At 43.5% G+C, this 22,652-nt stretch overlaps 1 protein-coding gene across 2 annotated transcripts in view; it reads left to right on the top strand.

The window, feature by feature from the left end:
• XRN1 (5'-3' exoribonuclease 1) overlaps positions 1-21,952 on the top strand; it is a 65,500-nt gene extending 43,548 nt beyond the window's left edge. The window contains exons 24-44 of one of the 2 annotated variants that reach the window (XM_072143067.1): positions 103-218; positions 1,608-1,754; positions 8,001-8,090; positions 8,174-8,309; positions 8,453-8,509; positions 9,697-9,829; positions 10,036-10,105; positions 10,195-10,271; positions 10,353-10,420; positions 11,041-11,127; positions 11,515-11,595; positions 11,669-11,780; positions 12,318-12,376; positions 15,010-15,102; positions 15,213-15,341; positions 15,906-16,020; positions 16,745-16,932; positions 17,810-17,923; positions 18,264-18,375; positions 19,173-19,318; positions 19,730-21,952. In XM_072143067.1, coding sequence (XP_071999168.1) covers positions 103-218; positions 1,608-1,754; positions 8,001-8,090; positions 8,174-8,309; positions 8,453-8,509; positions 9,697-9,829; positions 10,036-10,105; positions 10,195-10,271; positions 10,353-10,420; positions 11,041-11,127; positions 11,515-11,595; positions 11,669-11,780; positions 12,318-12,376; positions 15,010-15,102; positions 15,213-15,341; positions 15,906-16,020; positions 16,745-16,932; positions 17,810-17,923; positions 18,264-18,375; positions 19,173-19,318; positions 19,730-20,011 — 2,412 coding nt within the window. In that variant the 3' untranslated portion in view covers positions 20,012-21,952. Of the gene's footprint in view, positions 1-102; positions 219-1,607; positions 1,755-8,000; positions 8,091-8,173; positions 8,310-8,452; positions 8,510-9,696; positions 9,830-10,035; positions 10,106-10,194; positions 10,421-11,040; positions 11,128-11,514; positions 11,596-11,668; positions 11,781-12,317; positions 12,377-15,009; positions 15,103-15,212; positions 15,342-15,905; positions 16,021-16,744; positions 16,933-17,809; positions 17,924-18,263; positions 18,376-19,172; positions 19,319-19,729 lie in introns of both variants that reach the window. The other variant, XM_072143066.1, reaches the window with a different exon arrangement.
• The last annotated feature ends 700 nt before the right edge of the window (positions 21,953-22,652 follow it).

The raw sequence follows: 22,652 nt of genomic DNA, 5'->3' as shown, positions 1-22,652 counted from the left end.
GTATTTTAATTTTCTATTAAAACTTCTATATCAGTGCTATTATTCATCATAGATTTCTGAAAAATTCAGATATGTGCATTTAATTTCCAATTCCCTTTGTAGAAATATTCAGTAAAGTATAATCCTGGCTATGTCTTGGCGAGTCGCTTGGGAGTTAATGGATACCTTGTTTCGAGGTTCACAGGAAGTATTTTCATTGGAAGGGGGTCCAAAAAGAAGTGAGTACCGAGTTAACTGAAAATATTTTCCATAATTTTTTTTTTTGTTTTGTTTTTTTGGTTATTGTTTTGTGTTCTACCTGCCATCATACCTGCATCCTTTTTATCTTGGCCCTTTCCCTTATATGCTTTCATAATCCTCACAGGCTTTCATATGTAAACAAACCTATTAAGGCATGAGGTCTTTGCTTGGCAACATATGGCAGCATTCATGCAGTTACATTTTTTTGCCTACTTGTTATTAGAATTTAATGGAGGAATGTAAGAATACTGCATATGTCCGTGACTAAACTGTTTTGTCTTCTTACACATCTGTCAGTCAGCCTGTCCCCGAGTCAGCTGCCTATAGTCTATTTCCCTGCAGTTAATTAATCTAAACGAATTACTGTACAGTTAAATTTCTTCCATCTCGAACTCCCTTGTAAAAGCATTGTCAGCCCCTGTAAATAGGGGAAAACTTGCTACCCTTTTGGGGGTCCTAGTGGTAGGACCAACGGGGATCATGAGTGAGTTGCCCTTCATCCTCCTAGACTAACCTCTTGTGAGTGGGACCCTCACTGCTATTGTTTAAAATAATAATAATAATGGCTACACAGAGCTTACCAAATCAGTCCCTATCCCCATAGGGCTCACAATCTAATCAACCCACCAGTATGTTTTGGAGTGTGGGAGGTAACCAGAGGACCTGGAGGAAAGCTGTTCAAACACAGACTGTTTGTAATCTGTAATGCCTTATTTTATTTGTATATGTCCCCTACGATTTATAAAGCGCTACAGAATATGATGGTGCTATATAAATAAGGATTATCATTATGATGATGAGGCAGAATTGAACCCTGGGTGACCAGAGTAGGTGGCCGCATATGTGCCTGCTGCTCTATTCATATCTATGGCACTGATGGATATAGCTGTGCTTGGTACTCGGCTACTTCCATCAGTGCTATAGATGGTGAATTGATCAGCCGCATTCATGTGTGATCTGCTCCTCCATCCAGTCATGACACAACAGACCAGTGATAGTTGGGTGTCTCACCACTGGGTGCCCCACGATCAGCAAGTTATTAACTTGTTGTGACTGGACATCTTTTCAGCTTATTTTTCAATCTTTATTGGCTGGGGCAAGACATTGTACAGAGCTGTCTGCTCGTGGTTCCGTACACTTCGATAGAGTCGGCAATCGTGGCAGCTGATCATTAGGGGGACTAGGTATCAGAAGCCCAGCAATCTAAGCCCTCATGCCCATGCACTTTTTTTGGACATGTGTTAGCCATATATGATTTCAGTCCTTTGATTGAATCCTTATTTGTCAATAATGTTCCTTATGTGATGATTACTTTACTGTTGATGTAAAATATGCATGAAAGGTAACCATCCTGTTCTATCTTTTAGTCCACATGGAGAGCAGAAAGCAAATGTGGGCTTGAATTTAAAGTTCAATAAGAAAAATGAAGAGGTTCCTGGTTATACAAAGAGAGTTGGTACTGAGTGGACATATTCCTCTGCTGTTGAGCAGCTTCTGGCTGAATTTATTGAGAGGTAATGACAACCACAATATTTTGGGTATTTTTTGTTTTCTTTTTAAATATTCTCTGTTAAAGATAATGCATTCTCCTAAATTACGAATACACTCCTAATGTGAGGGTAATGTTCTCTTAATAACCATGATTGTGCAGTGTAAATAAAGTAATAATCTGCAATAAAAAATAAAACTTGTTTATTTTGATTAGTCATAAACCATAAAAAAAGGTAAATCTTCTGCAATTTCAATAAAAGTAGATGTTGCCTGCCAAAACATTGTTATTTGCTATATGCATTACCGCATGCACATACCTGGTCTTGTCCATGAAATGGATGATCTGATCTTTGCTGCACAATTCATTCAACAGTGGTCTTTACTTTTAGCTCCCTTGAAGTGTTCTTGCACATGTCACATATTGCCTGTAGATGAAACGCGGGTAGACTATGCAGTACCTAAATCCACTTCTTTAATAAGTTCTGTGGGTGAGGAGTGCAGCTGGTGATTTATGAACAATTACTGTCCTGGGACAGTGCTCTTTGGGTATTAAAATTAATGCCCATCAATTTTAGAAAAGAGTCTGTCAACAGATTTCACTATGCAGAACTGCTGGCAGTGTTGGGTAGCAGTACCGTGGACCTGTCTTATCATAGTGTTGTGTTTCCCCCTCTCACCACGACAGCACCCAACCAGAGAGAGGGATCCGCCCCCAGGGACAGGAAACCCAGACTTCAAATTCTGCGGTACGCCCCATCTCCTTCAGTGGTTTCCTGTCCCTGACGGGGGATCCAGTGAGTCTCGGTGAGGCTCAGGAGTCGCGGTGAAAGGGGGGAATGGGAGTCCCAGGTACCCCCAGGTGGCTGCACAGGTCCCCCGCCGAGGCTTACCGGAGGGTGGTCACTCGGCGGCGGTGGAGAGGTGAATGCTGCGAGGTGCAGCGCAGTCTGTGGGTGCGGGCGGACTCCGGCACGCCTCCGATCCGGAGTGGAGGCGTGTGTGTGGAAGGGCGGCTGAGCGCTGGCCTCTTCCTCTGCGATGGTCTTCCCCAAAATGGCGCCGACTCCACTTCCGGTGAGGACCGGAAGTGACGCGCCGCCCAGCGTCCACATGGGAGATGACGTCAGACGCGGTAATTTTAAAAAGGAGATCCCACACAGGAGTCCTGTGTGTTGTTTCTAGCACCCACAGCCAGCCACAGGAGTTGCTCCAGTCGTGGATGAAAACGGAGCTGTATCCTCACCACTGAATAAGATGAGTTCTAATGAAGGTGGTAGAGAGTCGGTGGACACCGCTACGGTAAAGTTTGAGTAGGGGGATAGTCCGCTGATTGGTGAGTGTGGCCTTACCATGCCTTTAAACTGGTTCTGATGATGTCTTATGTGATTCTTATTTTAGAGGGAAGAATCTCGTAAGGGGAAAGCCACTGTAAAGTCTAAGCATCATGCATGTAGAATCTGTGGAGATAATCTGCCTGACTCTTATTTAAAACCTAACTGTGACCAGTGTGTTCAGCGCCTGTTAGCACAAGAGCAGTCGACATTGTTTGAATCCATGCGTATGCTAATCCAGCAGGAAGTGCGTAGTTCTGTGCAAGAAATGAGGAGATCCCTCAGGTCAGAGAATTCCCCAGGCACTTCCAGGCAACTTGAAGATTCTGGCCCTAGTTCGGGAGAATCATCTGAGTCAGAGGAGGAGGACAGGTCAGGCAGACCCCTGTTTCCTATAGAAGATATTGATCATCTAGTAAAATTAGTAAGATCAACTATGGAGTTAGAAGATGAAAAAGAAGAACGCTCTGTAACAGACGTTATGTTCCAGGGTCTAGGAGAAAAGAAGAGAAAGGTTTTTCCTATCCATGAGAATATTTCCTCCCTTATCCAGGCAGAATGGCGCAAGGCAGACAAAAAGGTTTTTATCCCTAGAGCTATGAAGCGGAAATATCCCTTTCCTGAGAAGGAGACAGAGATTTGGGACAAGGCGCCAAAAGTAGATGTTGCCGTGTCTAAAGTGTCTAGAAAGAGTGCGCTTCCAGTTGAGGATTCAGGTGTGCTTAAAGATCCTATGGATAAGAAGGCAGATGGCTTCTTAAGGCGTTCCTGGGAGGCAGCAGCGGGCGCATTCAAACCCAATGTCGCGGCTACATGCGTTTCAAGGTCTCTTTTTGTTTGGCTTTCTCAGCTGGAGGAGAAGATTAAGGCTGGTGCATCCAGGTCACATCTCATCTCGGAGGTTACCACTGCACAGAAGGCCTCTGCCTTCTTAGCCGATGCCTCAGTGGACGCCTTAAGGTTATCGGCAAGATCGGTAGCCTTATCTAATTCTGCCAGAAGGGCCTTATGGCTGAAGAACTGGACAGGTGACCTCCCATCTAAAAGTCATCTATGTAGTATTCCCTGTGAAGGGGAATTCTTGTTTGGGTCTGCACTAGACAACATATTGGAAAAGGCAGCTGACAGGAAGAGAGGTTTTCCTAGTACAAGGCCTCAAGAGAGGAAGTTTTTTCGCCCCTCACGGCGATTTAGATCTCCTCAGAGATCCGGAGACAAGAAGGAGGGGTGGCGACCCTCTAGGAGGTCTAAGGGATTCATGTTTTCCCGGCCTCAGGATTCCAGTAAACGTCCCGGTCAGCAATGACGCCAGGGGTCCTGTGGGGGGAAGGCTCTCCCTGTTCAAGGCGGAGTGGAGCAAGATTTCAGGGAGCAAGTGGATTTTGGGGATCATACAAGATGGCCTAAAATTACCTTTTCTATCCCCTCCCCCACAGCGTTTCAAGATAACCTCAGTGGCCGGAAGAGCAGAAAGACAGGCTCTAGAGACCGAAGTAAGATCCCTATTGGAAAAGGAGGTGCTACGGCAGGTGCCACTGCAGGATCGAGGGACAGGATTTTATTCAACCCTGTTCCTTATAAAGAAACCGGACGGAACATTCCGGACCATTATAAATTTAAAACCACTAAACTGCTATCTAAAAGTGGAAAAGTTCAAGATGGAATCGATAAGGTCAACCGTAAACCTGCTCTTTCAGGATTGTTTTATGGCTTCCATAGACTTAGCGGATGCTTATTACCACGTCCCTATTCATCCGGACAGTCAGAGATTCCTGAGAGTGGCGGTGAGGATGGACGGCAAGATAGAGCACTTCCAATTCAGAGCTCTGCCCTTTGGAGTGGCGATAGCACCGAGAGTTTTCACAAAACTAATATCGGAGGTGGGAGCCTACATACGGAAATATCAGGGCACCTTTGTGCCATATCTGGACGACTTCCTGCTGATAGCAGGTTCGGCAGAAGAGTTGCAGATCTTAATAAAGGTGGTGATGAAGATCCTACATCGCCTGGGCTGGATGGTAAATCTGAAGAAGTCCTCCCTCACTCCGGCCAGATCAAAGATATTTCTCGGCATCACATTAGATTCCACTCAGCAGAGATCTTTCCTTCCTCAGGACAAGGTGGTGAAGATAGTAGCCTCGGTGGAGAGGCTGTACAGACAGCCATCCCCTACCATAAGGGATATTATGAGGACTCTGGGTCTCTTTACAGCGGCAATCCCAGCGGTGTCTTGGGCGATGTATCACGCAAGGCCCTTACAGCTCTTCATGTTGGAGAACTGGAGGGGGGACCAGTCCTCCTTGGACCAGAGGATTACACTTCCTCAACAGATCCTGGATTCCCTGAGATGGTGGCTAAGAGAGGAGAACCTCCAGGCAGGCCGGCCTTGGAGAGAGGAGAACCCTCTATCCATGATTACGGATGCAAGCTCTACGGGTTGGGGAGCCCAGGTCAGGGGCCTCTTATTCCAGGGATCATGGAACGAAGAATCCAGGAAAAAGTCCTCAAATCACAGAGAACTAGAGGCCATCCTGCAGGCGATCAGACAAGCTCTGCCGATGATTCGGGGGACAGACCTGAAGATTGCCTCGGACAATGTCACAGCGGTGGCGTTCGTGAATCGCCAGGGAGGTACCCGAAGCGGGTCCTTAATGAACCTCTCGCATCAGATTCTAGAACTTGCGGAAGCCAATCTAAGATCAATATCGGCGGTTCATATAAGGGGCAAGGACAACCTGCAGGCAGACTTCCTAAGCCGTCATCTCTTACGTCAAGGAGAGTGGTCCCTGAATCGGAGGGTATTCTCCAAGATAACCAGGCTTTGGGGTCAACCAGAAGTGGATTTATTCGCCACAAGAAAGAACAGACAGGTCAGGCTCTTCTGCTCCCTAGACCCGAGAGACCGATCTTTAAGTCTGGATGCCTTCACAATCAGGTGGAACTTCAGCCTAGCATATGCATTTCCACCCCTGTCTATTCTTCCAAGGGTTCTGAAGAAGATACGGCAAGACCAAGCCAGAGTTATTCTTATAGCCCCCTTCTGGCCCAGGAGGGCATGGTTCTCAGTATTGAGAGAGCTATCGATATCAGACCCTTGGATCCTCCCAGAGAGTCACGATCTCCTCTCCCAGGGCCCAGTATTCCACCCGCAGATTACGAACCTCCATCTGACGGCCTGGAATTTGAGAGGCGCATCTTGAGGGAAAAAGGCCTCTCGGACAAGGTAATTACAACCCTGCAGAAGAGTAGAAAAGTAGTTACCTCTAAAATCTATTTCAGGGTCTGGAGAGTATTCTCAGATTTTTGTTCCCCAGATAAAATAGACTTAGCTCATCCAAATATAGCTAAGATATTAGATTTCCTGCAAGCAGGATTAGATAAGGGCCTAAAACCTGCCACCCTTAAAGTTCAGATCTCTGCCCTTAGCTCCCTGTTTGAGTCTCCTTTAGCCTCTCATCCCTGGATATCTCGGTTCATAAAAGCGGCATCTCGTATGACCCCCTTTAGGAGATGTACGGTGCCCCCCTGGGACCTCACTCTGGTATTAAATTATCTGATAAGAGATCCTTTTGAGCCCCTGGAGTCTTGTTCACTAAAATGGCTGACCATTAAAGTTGTATTTTTGGTAGCTATCACTTCAGCCCGTAGGGTTGGAGAGATATCGTCTCTGTCATGTAGAGCGCCTTTTCTCAAGATCTTGGATGATAGAGTAGTTCTGATGACAGACCCGGCCTTTTTACCAAAGGTAGTCTCTAGATTCCATAGATCCCAGGAGATCAGGCTCCCATCCTTCTGTAGTAACCCTTCTACGGATAGGGAGAGAGAGTTTAACAAGTTGGATGTTAAGAGGGCCATTGAGCTTTATTTGGATAGGACTAGAGATTGGAGAAAATCTGATAGTCTTTTTGTTCTTTTTGGTGGCAAGAATAGGGGGCAGAAGGCCTCAGCGGTAGTTATAGCTAGATGGATTAGGCAAGCCATTAGCTCCGCTTATTTAGCAGCCGGTCAGCCGATACCAGAAGGTCTAAAAGCCCATTCCACTAGAGCAGTTTCTTCCTCATGGGCAGAATTTAGAGAGGTGTCGGTTAATCAGATTTGTCAGGCTGCCACCTGGTCTTCTCCACATACTTTCTATAGGCACTATAGGCTAAATGTAGCAGGTGCACAGGAACTTTCCTTTGGGCGAAGGGTTCTTTCTTCAGTTATCCCTCCCTAAGGATTTCATCTATGTTATTCTCTCTGGTTGGGTGCTGTCGTGGTGAGAGGGGGAAACCGGTAATTACTCACCGGTAATTGTGTTTCCTTGAACCACGACAGCACCCTGGTTATTCCCTCCCTTGTAAATTCTTTTTCTCACTTGGGTGTTCAGTGTTATGTGTGTGTCACAGAGGTGTGAGATTCTCTCATTGGAAGTGATACTGAATGACACGGTGGTCAGAATTAATCAAGAACATTAAGTCCCATACAGTCTCTGTAATCCACTGAAGGAGATGGGGCGTACCGCAGAATTTGAAGTCTGGGTTTCCTGTCCCTGGGGGCGGATCCCTCTCGCTGGTTGGGTGCTGTCGTGTTTCAAGGAAACACAATTACCGGTGAGTAATTACCGGTGTTCCGAATTTTTCATAGTCCTACTAACTTAATCTAAGGGTGCAGCTCTGCATTTGGTAGTGGAGGAGAGCTTCACCCTGAAGAGCTATCTGCTCTCTACACTACACAATTCCACAGCCCATCCCCTCTGCTCCTAGTGATGGCTCTAGCAGTCTCCTGGCTGGACAGTAACCCAGGTCTATTCAGCAGTGATTAAATAAGCGCACTGACATTCTGCCTAGATTCACATTTGGTGATAAACAGATAATGTTTACATTTTCAGCTATTTACATAGAATGCATATCTGATTCTCTATACCCATCTAAAATACACGGATCTTTTGTGATGCAGGTATCCTGAGCTTTTTACATATATATCTAAGAACAGCCAAGATGATGTGTTCTATGAAGATGACATCTGGCCAGGGGAAGATGAGAACGGGTAAGCCCTCATAGCCCTGTATATCTGACGTGACACTGGTTTTCTCAATGCTGTTGTGATATATACATTCTCCTTGTATGCAGTGCCGAGAAAGTACAAGAGATCGTTTCCTGGCTGAAAGCTCATCCTGTCAGCTTGTTGTCCCGCTCATCGTGTGACTTGCAGATCTTGGATTCTGCTATTGTTGAAAAAATTGAAGAGGAGGTGGCAAAGTGTAAGGTGAGGATCAGACACATGAAGGATTATGTCCCTCAAATCTCTTCACTTTATTATACTTGTTATCCCTTTCTACAGTCTGATGTTTTACTGAGTCTATATTACTCCTTGTAAAAGCAAACTGCTTATAGAGTCTCTTTATACAGACCAAGAAGAGCAAACAGAAGGTCCGCGTGACTGTAAAACCACATTTGCTGTTTCGGGTAAGTTTTGCATTATTTCTCCATTTTATATCTAAACTTTTGCTGAAATAAATGATTGATCACTGGTTATATAGATTCCTACTCTGCTGAAACCATTTTCTATTGCAAATGAGTGACACGTGACCTTGGACTTAATATGACTAGTAAATGTATATTGCACAGGTTCTCAAGCTCTTGCACCCAATAACGCAATCTAACACCGCAGTACAACAGAAACACCGGACCGCTCTCAAAGCGGTCCAGCGTATTCATGAGTGGGCGGGATTGTGGGCTTGTTTAGGGGTGGTGACTGCCGCATCACGCAGTCACCACCAAGCTATGGAGATCTTTCGGAGTGGTCCGGCGTTTCTATTGTACTCTGCGGCGGTGTTAAATGGCGTTAACAGAGGTTTCCGATAATGCGATCATTGTAACAATGCTGCGTTTGCTTTAGCACTTTAGTAAGCAGCTCCTAGTTCCGAATTTATGGGTGACAGGTCCTCTTTAACATCAAGCATCACTTTCTGGAAGCCTAATGACATGACAAAACAAAACCAGTACAGGTCGTCCCCTACTTAAGGACACCTGACTTACAGACGACCCCTAGTTACAGACGGGCCTCTCTGGTAAAGCTCTCTGGGTTCTTTCCTTTAATCCCAGACTACAATCTGCTGTAAGGTGTCTGTAATGAAGCTTTATTGATAATAATCCTTGGTCCCATTACAGCAAAAATGTAGAAAATCCAATTGTCAATGGGACAAAAAAATTTTTGTATGGATTTACAATTCTAAAATATACCGTTCCGACTTGCATACAAATTCCACTTAAGTACAAACCTAAGGAACCTGTCCTGTACGTATCCCTGGGAAAAGATTCCCAACTGTGGACAGCACTGTTATGTGTATACAGAGTCAAGTAATTAAGTTATCAGGCTTTTTTTTTTTTTTTTTTTGTGTGCCTGAAATTTGTACAAGTCACGGAGATCTGGCATTGCTGAAGAGCGCTATGCACTTCTGATGCGATAAGTAGCCCATGGGCAAAGGAGGAACTGTTTCTATTCCATTTGCAATAAAGACCCACATAAAGGAGCTATAAATGTGCTTGTATGCCATGATACATACCCCACTTATTTCTATTATATTCAGCATTCCTGGAATCTAATGATTCCTAGCAGACCATATGTAACGCTATCTTTCCTTCCCTCTCAGCCTCTTGAGCAGCAGTTTGGAGTTGTTCCAGACAGAGACGCAGAGTTCCGGCTGTTTGACCGTGTTGTCAATGTGCGGGAGAGCTTTTCTGTTCCATTGGGCCTCCGAGGAACAGTAATTGGGATTAAAGGAGGTAATGGAAAATCTTTTCAAACCTGACAATTACACCCTCTATTTAGTATATCATGTTTGCTTTTTTGCTTTGTTTCTATGAATTCTAAAACGGGAATCCAATCTAACAAACCTTATTTGCATTAAGTTGGCACAGCTTGCTTTGGAACTGCACACATCGATTTTGGCATAAGATTACATAATGTTACACTGTTCATGTCCCTTCAGCGGAGAGAGATGCAGATGTCTTGCTCGAAGTCTTATTTGATGAAGAGTTCCCTGGTGGCCTAACTATAAGGTACTGACATGAAAACATTTGTCCTACTAAATCTGTTAGGAAATTACTCCAAAAAAAAATATTTTTTTTTTTTACATCTGCTCTTCTAGATGTTCGCAGTCACGAGGCTACCGTGTGCCGACAAGTGCCTTAATCAACCTTTCTCATGGTATTCGTACAGAAAATGGTATGCAAAAGTTGACAGCTGTAGTTAAACCGCAACAAGCCATCAATCACCATGGGTCTCACCCCTCTGAATTATCCGCAGGAGGATCACAGAAAGGACACATGGGTGCCCTCAACCATTCGCCTCGCTCACTCTTTGTCCCTATGAAGGTTAGACTTTTTCTCACTTTTACCAACTGGGATTTAATGGTTCATTAGTGGTTTACATGCTTTGTAGAACTGTGTAACAATTAGTTACTACTTTTTATAAGATTTTTCATCCAGAACAGAACCATTTCTCCAGTATCTAAATATTGCCCTTACATACTTGTTATGGCACCCCCTGGTGTTATCTTGATCCACTTGCCGGATGTCTACTAAATATGTGGTGGTCACACTTGCTCAGTAGCTCAGGATCCCTTGTACATGGCACTGGAAGGATGCCTACTGTAGTAGTAACTTCTCACCAGCATCGAAATACCGTGGATATTTTAATAGGGAGTTAACACCAAGGGGTGCATGGTATATGTGATCATAAATTGACACTGTAGCAAGAGGGCAATATGCTTATGGCTGTCTAAACTCTACTGATTAGCTGAACAAGCGTGACCAGGTTGTCGGACCACCAGATATTTATAATATTCTAAGGAATAGGACATTTTCACTCTTAAAGAACCCATTCTATTGCTTGTCTTAAGGATGGACCCTCAATAGTTAAGCGCATGTAAACCTCTTCAAACACTCATTAGTTGCTCCGCTTTATTGTGCGTTTGTTATTTTTATGTTTAAAGCAACCAAATGAAAAGCAGCAATTTCAGGGAAATGTAAACTCTCCACAGAAAGCTGGGATCTCATCGCCTGGAATCCAGAAACAGAAGGCAAGTTCCTTTTTCACTTGTCTTTAGTTTAGTCCTGTCTGAGAACTATGGTGATTTCACAGATGTTGAAGAGATGATTTTGTCATTAGAATCATTGGGGGAGATTTATCATAAGTCTTTTAAATCAGACCTGTTCTAGTTGCCCAATATCAACCAATCAGACCTCAGCTTTCATTTTCCCACAGCTGTTTACAAAATTAAAGCTGAGCTCTGATTGGTTTCCATAGGCAACTAGACCAGTTTTACCTCGGAAAATTGATGATAACTCTCTCCCATTGGGTGAGATATTATCACGTGCCGTTCTGATAGGTGGTAGGATAAGTAAGGGTCTGGATCTATTACACCTGCACAGAACATCTCAACATTTTCCATATTTTTCTTTCACAGCATAAACAAGACGATGAATTCAGCAATGTGTGGCAATCCTTGCAAGACTCTGGAAAGTCACCGCATAAAATGCATGACAAGGTATGGAGTAGGGAATTACCCGTGTACGTGACTTGTCTTTTCTGCTGTAGATTATTGATTATGTGTTTTCTAGAGTCTACCTCAGGAAAAGAAGCCTGGCCAAAATATGCACCAGTACCATAAATCAGCCAACATGGAGAACACCTCAAAGTGCCATCGAAAAAAACAAGAACCAATAAAAATAGGTAAATGAACATGTAGGTAATTGCATCACCTCCAATTACCAGCAGGGGGACTGCACAGATCATGTAAAAACATCTGTGTGTGTAGAATCTTTAAAATAGAGAGAACCTGCTGACTTGGCTTAAAGGGGTTATCCCACAAAGCACGTTAGGACCCATAGAGATGAATGGGGCAGCCCGTGCATGAGCGACCATCTGCTCCGCTCATCTCTGGGTGCGTGAGGTTACATGTGACCCCAGTGGTTGTGATCCTTGGGGGTCCCATCACTGAGGCCCCCAAGGATCAGCAAGTTAGGCCCTATCCTGTGGGTAGGGCCTAACTTGCTTCATGAGAGATTCGCTGGAATCGGCCTATACACTTTCTATCCTGCATTCCCAAGTGAAGTGAGGATCGAAAATCTATGTTTAGTTTTCTTTTAGCACAGCGCTGATGTACAGTAGCTCCCATCATACATACCCTAATACATTCACTGAATGTGCCTATATGTGAAGGTGTTAAATAAGTAATTCCATAAAGGAATGATTTTGTATGTTTTGTAGGAAAGCAAGGATTTGAATTTCAGAAGCAGGAAAACCGGCAGCTGGATGTAAAAGAAAAGGTGAGCTCATTGATCAAAGGCACAATTGAAAGACCATCAGTAAACGAAAATAAATACAGTGGTGGATAAAAGTATTAGCACCCCTGCAATTCTGTCATATAATACTCGTTTCCTTCCAGAAAATGATTGCAATCACAAATTCTTTGGTATTAATATCTTCATTTATTTAGCTTGCAATGAAAAAACACAAAAGAGAATGAAAAAAGTCAAATCATTGGTCATTTTACACAAAACTCCAAAAATGGGCCGGACAAAAGTATTGGCACCCTCAGCCTAATAGTTGGTAGCACAACCTTTAGACAAAATAACAGCGAAGAAGCGCTTCCGGTAACCATCAATGAGTTTCTTACAATTCTCTGCTGGAATTTTAGACCATTCTTTTTTGGCAAACTGCTCCAGGTCCCTGAGATTTGAAGGCGCCTTCTCCAAGCTGCCATTGTGAGATCTCCCCACAGGTGTCCTATGGGATTCGGGTCTGGACTCATTGCTGCCACTTTACAAGTCTCCAGTGCTTTCTCTCACCCATGACCTCTGAGGGAGACCCAGCTTTCTCACACTGGGCCCTACATTATGCTTCAAAATTTGTTGGTAGTCTTCAGACTTCATAATGCCATGCACACGGTCAGGCTGTCCAGAGGCAGCAAAGCAACCCCAAAACATCAGGTAAGCTACGCCATGTTTGACTGTAGGGACAGTGTTCTTTTCTCTGAAGGCCTCTTTTCTGACCAGAGAACATTCTCCTAAAACGTTTTAGGCTTTCTCAGGTAAGTTTTGGCGAACTCCAGCCTGACTATTTTATGTTTCTGTGTAAGAAGTGAGGTCTTCCTGGGTATCCTACCATAGTCCCTTTTCATTCAGGCACTGACAGATAGTATGGGTTGTACCCTCGGACTGCAGGGCAGCTTGAACTTGTTTGGATGTTAGTCGAGGTTCTTTATCCACCATCTGCACAATCTTGCGTTGAAATCTCTCGTCAATTTTTCTTTTCCGTCCACATCTAGGGAGGAGCCACAGTGCCAGGGGCTTTACACTTCTTCATCTAGGGAGGTTAACCACAGTGCCAGGGGCTTTACACTTCTTCATCTAGGGAGGTTCACCACAGTGCCAGGGGCTTTACACTTCTTGATGACACTGTGCACGGTAGACACAGGAACATTCAGGTCTTTGGAGATGGACTTGTAGCCTTGAGATTGCTCAGACTTCCTCACAATTTTGATTCTCAAGTCCTCAGACAGTTCTTTGGTCTTCTTTCTTTTCCCCATGCCCAATGTGGGACACACAAGGACACAGGACAGAGGTTGAGTCAACATGAATCCATTTCTACTGGCTGCACGTGTGATTTAGTTGTTGCCACCACCTGTTAGGTGCTGCAGGTAAGTTACAGGTGCTGTTAATTACACAAATTAGAAAAGCATCACATGATTTTTTCAAACAGTGCCAATACTTTTGTCCACCTCCTTTTTATGTTTGATGTGGAATTATATCCAATTTGGCTTTTTGACAATTCTTTTTGTGGTTTTCCATTGAAGACAAATTAAATAAAAATAATACCAAAGAATTTCTGATTGCAATAATTTTTTTGGAAAAAAACTGAGTTTTATCTGACGGAATTGCTGGGGTGCCAATACTTTTGGCCACCACTGTACCTGAATACCACTTCAAGTGTCATTACATACTGGTGCCAGAAGCTTTAGATAATTTGGGATTGACGATAAAAGCAGCAAAGATTACTTCCAGACACATATCCTCACAGATCTACCCACAAGCTTGTCCAAATCTAACCCTGTTTAAGGTTGAGGTTAAGATTCTGCTTGTCTGAGGGACCTGGAAGCATTGAAGGCAGTGTAAAGGCACTGCTTCATGGTGTCTCAGATCTGCTGAATTATTTTAGTTAACATCACTCAGCACAGAGAAACCGGCTGAGTTTCTAAATACCCTGGGATAGCGTCTTTGTAAAGACTAACCATGGTCCCCTGAGGATTCTGGGTAAGAAATATGCAAATAGTTTTTCCTGGAAAAAGGAAAAATATGCCTCCAGTGCTGCTTTAAAGGGGTTGTCTGATCGTTGAAAAACATGGCTGACCATGGGTAGTCCATTGTATTGCAACTAAGCTCCATTAATTTCCATACAGCTCAGCTGCAATACCGGCACATGCTGTGGTCAGGTGTGACGCTGTTTTTGGTGGAAAGCACTCCTTTAAGGCAGATCCCACTACATCAATGCCTTACTTTTGGGGAGCCTAGGATAATCGCTGAACCAATAAATCTGTTCTAAAGGGCATATTCAGCCAATCATCCCATGCTATGTCATTGGGCTTCCTGAAATTCTGCTGATGTATAAGGAGCTTGCTATGGAGGTATCATTTTCCTATTTCTTACCCTAGAAATCGTATTTGTGTAATTTAAATAGTTATACATTTGCTCACCATTACCTGTTATACGAAGGATGTTTTTCATTTACAAGTGGGTTTGATGTCCGCCTTTTATCTGTGCTTTCTAAAAAAAAAATCTTTCTTCCATGCGTCTGGAGTAGTAATAAGTGGTAATACATACGTCTTTGCGTAGTGATACACATTGATCTACCTCTATAGACAAGTTGCTCATATCTTTACACTCTTGTTTGTAATACATAGAATGTCTCGGAGCCTGAAGCGCACTTTAAGCTTTTGAAGAGAGGCGATCAGACCGACAAAGTGCAGGATAATGCCAGCCCCGCAGAAGGAAAGGTACTATTGAATACAAATTGAAGAGGAAGAGCCTCCTGTACATTTCTGAATTGTTCTTGAGCAGTAAGCCATTGCAGCCAGTGTAACACGTCATATTATCCTGTTTGCAGTCAAATAGGGAATTTGAGAATCTGTTTGCATCATTGAAGATTGCAGGAGAGGGACAAGCACCCCCTCTACCCATCATGGAGGCACAGCCCACCACTGAAGAACATTTATCTCCACAGTCATTTGCTATGGTAAGTGTATGTGGGAAAGAATTTTGGTAAGGCAGGGTATAGTGACCTGAACAATGATGGCCTATTGTTGGGCATCACTAGCTTAACCAATCATGGCCTCTCTGCTGGGACCTCTGCCAATCACACAAATTAAAGGGTTATTCCAGACTAAACATCTGGCACCCTGGTTCATGAGTTGTTGTTTTTTTTTTTTTTTTCTTTTCTTGGGCTTCTGCCAGATTTTAGAACAGACGGCCTAATTCTCTTTGTAGTAGTTACCCAAGCTTAATGTAGTACGTCTTCTATCTATTCCCCTTAGTAGGAACTTGGCTGCAGTACCACAGCATAGTTACGCTGTAAATTGCGTGGTGTGGGGAAGGGTTGCTTGCTATGTCGATAGGTCGGTTTTATGAACGCCCCTTTCTTTGTTTATATTGTGTCTGATACTGCATGCCATTCATTACTAAAGTCTTGCATTGTGTTGCTGGTTATCCATTCATAGACGTTCTATGTTTTAGTCCTGAAAACTCCCTCTAAACAGAAAAGCAAACTTATGTCATAAATGTTTTTCATATTCCATTTTAGAAAGGGACGCAGATGTTAAAAGAGATCTTAAAGATTGATAGCTCGGACGGTCCAGACAAGCAGAAACAAGTCAGAAAAGATCCTGCTGACCAGCGTAAACAAGCCAAGCAAATAGGTATGTCCTCCCGCCACTAGCGGCCGGTTGTAGCAGGGCTTGCGTGGGTGAGCGGGCGCTTGTAGCAGAGCGCTTGCGCGGGCGTTCGGGTGCTTGTAGCAGAGCGCTTGGGCGGGCGCTTGTAGCAGAGCGCTTGGGCGGGCGGGCGCTTGTAGCAGAGCGCTTGGGCGGGCGGGCGCTTGTAGCAGAGCGCTTGGGCGGGCGGGCGCTTGTAGCAGAGCGCTTGGGCGGGGGGGCGCTTGTAGCAGAGCGCTTGGGCGGGGGGGCGCTTGTAGCAGAGCGCTTGGGCGGGGGGGCGCTTGTAGCAGAGCGCTTGCGCGGGGGCGCTTGTAGCAGAGCGCTTGCGCGGGCGGGCGCTTGTAGCAGAGCGCTTGCGCGGGCGGGCGCTTGTAGCAGAGCGCTTGCGCGGGCGGGCGCTTGTAGCAGAGCGCTTGCGCGGGCGGGCGCTTGTAGCAGAGCGCTTGCGCGGGCGGGCGCTTGTAGCAGAGCGCTTGCGCGGGCGGGCGCTTGTAGCAGAGCGCTTGCGCGGGCGGGCGCTTGTAGCAGAGCGCTTGCGCGGGCGGGCGTTCGGGCGCTTGTAGCAGAGCGCTTGCGCGGGCGGGCAGCTGAGCTTTGTGTGTCCCTATTTCTGTGTTTCCTTTTAGTGTTATTAGTTTCCAGTTCTTTTTTTTGCAGAACAGTTACAGTATATTGTAGTGATATTCTTCTATTTCTCCTTCCATAGCTGCTCATATGAATAGACCACATGGAGTTGGACCACCGTTCAGTGCCCCAAATCCTGAATTGTTGCGTCCCCCTCTTCTTGCTCAGCCATTAGCCCCACCTTTGGCCCCTGCAGTGGCTGAGCTTTGCCGCATCTGTTCTATTCTGGGGATGCACCAACCAGAGTTTTCACTCCTTCGTACACCACAGGTATAGTTTCTGCTGTAATACTTGGCCTGTTGATAGATCAGACTGGATTGTGCATTAGATTCCTGCTCCGCTCTGTGGCCGGTAGATCAAGAGAGCCCTGCTGTTTATGATAAATACAAGTTCAGTATTCACATCCATCTACAGCATGTTTTGTCATAACTCTGCATTCCTCTGTTATTCCTCCTAAACATACATGAAACTACTAACAAATAGATGCTACTAGTTGAGAGTTTGGATTTCGTCATCAGTTTCTGGTACAATCGGATCTGATTGTGCCATTATTTAATAGGGAAAGACAAGGGAGATGGTAACACTCATGTGTCATTTCAGGAGGAATAATGAAGGAACAGCAGATCAGGGAGTCATGGGAAAATATTATTTTCAGTTGACATTTACTAAAATTGACATGTCAGAAAAGGTGACACGTCCCCCTATAAGGAGGTTGTCCACAGGCTGAAAAACATGACTGCTTTCTTCTAAAAACAGATCACACTGACCATGGGTAGTGCAGACGAGCTCCATTCATCTCTATACAGCTGAGCTGCAGGACCAGTACAAACCATTTTCAGCTGTGACAATGTTTTTGGTAGTAAGTCAAGACACTTTTTTTACAGCTCTGGGACAAGCCCTATAAAGCATTGCATTGCCAAAACAGATTATTTTACCGTCATTCAAATTGTGGGTTTTTGGAGGAGAGAAGGCACGTATCATTAAATAAATACGATTACTCATCCTTAGTTACATTCCTTTCTAGATTATTGCAGCTATAACCCCAATATATTCTTTTGTTATTGGGTTTTCGTCTAAACCCATAGATTTCTTCTATTCTTTTGATATAACTGGGAATGTGTTTCCTGTTCTCTTCTTTTGTTTTCAGGCACTGACAGTCTGTCAGGTGAAGCTGTCAAATGGCTTGGTCCTACATGGACCCCAATGTCATGCTGAACATGAAGCAAAAGAAAAAGCTGCTTTTTATGCGCTGCAGAGACTGGTAAATGAAGATTTAAATCTTAACCGACACGTGGAATGAGTGCATATAAAGCAGATTTATACTTGAGTAATTTCTATCATTATTGATTATACATTTTAATAATTATCCATTCTTGTTCGTAATTGCGATGTGAAATAAGTCTATAGAAGAGAAACCTTGATCCAATGTCTGGTAGGGAGGAGATTAGAGATTTGTGAAGTGATTTTAGAAGTTTTGCTGATTTCTAGTCTGTTTGTTCTTTCAGGTTTTTGTGCTGACAAGTAACCAGACATAAGCAATCAAATTTTACTGCTAATGAATCAATCAATCAATCATCAATCTTATCTGATCTCTTATTTAGGGCTCGCTTGGCGCAAACTTTCCTTTGCCACCTCCTCTCTTTCCAAATTATCAACCTCTTGGAGCAAATATTCCTGCAGGGCCGCTGCCAGCAGTGTTTCCCCAGCCAACACGTAAGTCACATTCAAGTGAACTATCCAACAGGAAAATCTAAAAGTTGGCCCTAATTATTAAGCACAGCACAGATTTCTAAAGGACATCTATCGCCAGGTTGAAGGATTGTAAGCCAAGCACACTGAAATACAGATGTGTGCCCCCCTCTGGCAGGATCCGCTCTTCTTTTTAGATTCTCATGCCTTGGTTTTTTACTATAATAGGCTTTTAAAATTATGCAAATGATCCACAGGGGCTCCATAGAAGTTAATGGCCCCTGGAGCCCTCAAGCTCATAACTTTTCCTTAAAAGCAAGGGAATAGGAAGTGTAAACAAGAGCAGATCGTGCCACAGGGGGCACACACCAGCATGTAAGTGTGCTTGGTTTACAGTCCTTTATCCTGGTGGTAAATGTCCTTGAAGAGCTTTATAAGAAAAGAAATCTGTCCTGCGATTGATTTCCGCCCCATGTGATGGTCAGCTCTGTTTAATTGTAGCTGAGAGAGGTGAGCTGTAAAGATGACCATACACCTTGTAATGCAGCTATCCTACCCTACTCCTCCATACACATGCATGCTCAGCTAACCCTGGCCACCCTCATACGTATTAGATCGTAAGTCTGTTGTGGGGAAATTGTGAGATCTCACAGAACTTAAGTATGTGACCCCTTTAATTTAGTGCTGTGTAATGATACTATATACAATTTGTACTCCCCTCCTGTGATATGAGCAGTGACACGTGTGTGTCAGTATCTATATAGTAAGAAAGTTAAACCATTTGAAATTCTCATTACACAATTTTTTTTGTCTGTGTGTAGCTAATATTCTGCCTTCAGCACCTCATATGTTCGGTGGCGTCCCCTGGAGACCTCCAGTACAACTTCACAATAAAAACTTTTACCAAGGACCTTACCCTGGGCATTTGCCAAATGCTGGAAGCCACAACCAATTCATACCACTACAGGTAAGTGGTTCATTTTAGCTTTAAGCCACTGTGTCACTTACCCATTAGATTAGCCCAGAGTTAAATGGTTGTTTTCCATTGAATCCACGTCTGTATTCGCCTTTTAAAGATCTTGTGAGTATCTGGACTTCGCTGCAAGGAGGACACACGTCCTCTACCTCTCCAAGTAATCTTGCAGTATGTAGGTCACAGCTGTCCCCCATCATTTTGGAGAACACCAGTGCAAAGGGTCAGGCAGAGTATAATCACAAAAGGGCCAAGGTCAGGTCAGGGCAGTCAGCAATCAGAAAGAAGACAAGCTGGGGTCAGGGCAGCCAAGGCAAAGGAGATTTATGGTAGAAAGTTTAGTGTACCTCTTGTGATGAGAATTTTTCCCTTTCAAATGTATTTATTCCATATCTTTATTTTTAGGTAACAAAGCAAAGAGCTGCTATTATTAAGAGCGTGGAGAGCTCGAGCACATCATCTGGTAGTGAACAGAGACTGGTTCCTGATGTTGCCTGTCATCCTCCCTCAGATCTAAGTTCCTCTGTCAGTGCGTCTTCTCCACAAGCCACTCAGCACTCGGTGGTGGAAAAATTAGCGATGCCTGCCTCTGGGACCCCGAGGTCCAAACCAAACACAGGCTCAGCGAGCAAGAGGAAACCACGCAAACTGGCAGTGAATTTCAATGTCCCTAAAGCCACAGAATAAACTTGACTTTCGGATTTCCATCATTTGTATTACCGCCTTAACATTGCTGTGTACAAACGGCATGAGCTGCTGTCTGCAATTTTAATCTTTTTTTTTTTTTTTTTTTTTTTTTCTCCTCCCCCGTCAGTGTTTATGTTTTGGCTATCCCAGCATTGATGACCACTCTACATTGATTCACTGTGTTTAGCCAAATCTTAACTGAAACTGATTTTTCAAGCTACAATAAGGTGCATCTCTGTTTTATTGAGCCTTTTTTTGTTTTTCTTTAGGAACCTGCACTGGAATTTATTTTTTTTTAAAATGTAAACTGAACAATTATTGTTGTGTTCTCAGAATTCCTGCATACATCAGGGACTTAGAATTGTGTTGCTTTAGTTACAATTAAGAGGGGTTTTTTTTCCCTAACATTTAAATTTTACCGTCTATTAACAAGTTAGAGGATAAATTATTGGTGGGCTTCTGACTACTGGGAGCCCCCTATTGATTAGACCAGGGCTCCCATATCCCACAATTTACATGTGTGCTGCCACTCCATTCATTTCTGAGTTGAATGTATTTGGCTCCTCTTCTTCAGCCTGATAGAGAGAGATTGATCAATGATGCATATGCTCAGTTGCCTTCCTCACTGAGGGAGGGCACAGTGACCCAGAGATCATACATTATGGATGAAGTTTAAAGTTTACATTTTGGGGAAAAAAAACTCTAAAGAGAATTTGGAGCATATAAAGCTGCAAGATGTCCCTGGAGATCTGTGTAACCAAACCTTTTTGTATGTTGTTAGTAGTGACAGGGCTCTGAAAACTGAAGTTATAATGCAGTTCTTGCTATGGATTCGGGTGGGTCCTTTGGCCTGAAGAGCTTTCTCCTTCCCTCTGCATGGTGCTTCTCCACAGCCCCTCCCTTCTAAGAGTAGGAGGTGATTCAGGACTTTGCTTGGATAATTCCAGCAGTCAATCAGAGCAGAGGGGAGGTGCTGTGTGACAGTTCAACGCGAAGAGCAGAAAGCTCTTCAGGATGAAAGACCCGCCTAGAAGACTTACAGGAGCAGCAAACCTGGATTAAAATTTCACTTTTCAGAGTTCTTCTGCTCCTTACTACACACAAAGGTATGGTTACACAGGTCTCCAGGGCCTATACCTGCACTTCCTGTAGTTAATAATGATCAAAACAACATGACTGATTGCTTTTTAATAATAATTTGCTGTTTTCTCACGTTGTTGGAAGAATAGTACTGTCTGCTGTTTTCAGCCATGTTGAGGCTGTACGTGCCTTTATTGTACGCAGCTCATCTGCACAGCACTGCACCCTTATTACTTTGCCTGTCACCGGTGGACATCGCACAGTGTGGATGTATCATCTGCATACGATGCTGTACTATTATTTCTGCATTTTGGTTAACTTTTTTCAAAATTTTTGACTTAAGAATGTATTTGAAGCAAGTTCACATTTACTGTGTACTTGTTCCAAAATCGCCCTAATTTTTATCGGTCTTCAAGAAATGCCCCTATACTGTCACCTCCTCGAGATGATCTGCTATACAATGGGCAATCCCTAAATGTCGTCTTAAAGGTTTTCTGATGTATTCATTCTGACACTTTCCTTATGGATTATGTTTTCAAAAAACACTTTTATTGATTGTGTTCCCCATGTTTTTTTTTAAGCCCTGTAATTTTCCATCAGGTCTTTTACAAAACAGTATTTTATTAAGGGAAAACTTTTATGTGCTCATTTCTCCAGTTTCTAAAAAAAATTTTTTTTTAAATATACTAGTTGCGGGTGTTTCTTAGTGGCATGTGTTGGCAATTTTGTGTAAAATTTAAGGTACCGTTTAGATTCATGGCATGTCACTGTTCTGCACAATGGACAAAAAATGTTTTAATTTTTTTTAAAAATATGATAATTGCAGAATTGTACACAAATACATATATATATGCAATGTTACCGTGTTTGTCTTGAAGTTTTTTTTTCTATTCTTTTTGCGACCAGTGGTGCTTTTAAAGGGAATGTGTCAGAAAATTAAATTTAAAAAAAAAAAAATTTTTGATCTTAAAGGGAACACGTCACCACTTTTTTCACAAACACAGGTAAAGACAGGTTCCCATTGAGCCCTGGTAACTGACACCTTTATTTTAGCTAAATATGGTTCCCCTGAGATTCACGTATATATTCAACTTTATAGTTTTGGGCGTGGCCTCCTCGGGCTTAATACAGCAGCTCCTTTCCATCCTACCTCTGTATGCAGCTGTAATGTCATGTGACCAGGGTGACATAATCGCAGGTCTTTTAGCATTAGAAAACTGTACACCAAGCATATATCTCCTGAAATAACAGCATATTGTATCACATGAAATCACAGCAGTCTGCATGGAGAGGTGTAGAAGTCCATGCAGGCTGCTGTGATTGTTTTATGTGGTCAGATATGTACATGGGGTATAGTTTGCTAATATTAAGTAGCTTAAGGAACTGTGATGTTACCCTTGCTCCAAAGATGCATAGATACCAGGCAAGATTATAACTGTTTTTAGCTAAAATAAGGGTGTCAGATGGTTATAAGGGCTCCTGCCCTTACTAAAGGAACCTGCCACTAGCTGTATTTGTGAAAAACATGGTGACAGGTTCCCTTTAAAGACAACACACAAAA

This window comes from Engystomops pustulosus, chromosome 3, assembly GCF_040894005.1.
Source record: "Engystomops pustulosus chromosome 3, aEngPut4.maternal, whole genome shotgun sequence".
Lineage (NCBI taxonomy): Eukaryota > Metazoa > Chordata > Amphibia > Anura > Leptodactylidae > Engystomops > Engystomops pustulosus.
Note: the sequence above shows the minus strand (reverse complement) of the source record. Positions and strands in the feature narration are given on the sequence as shown.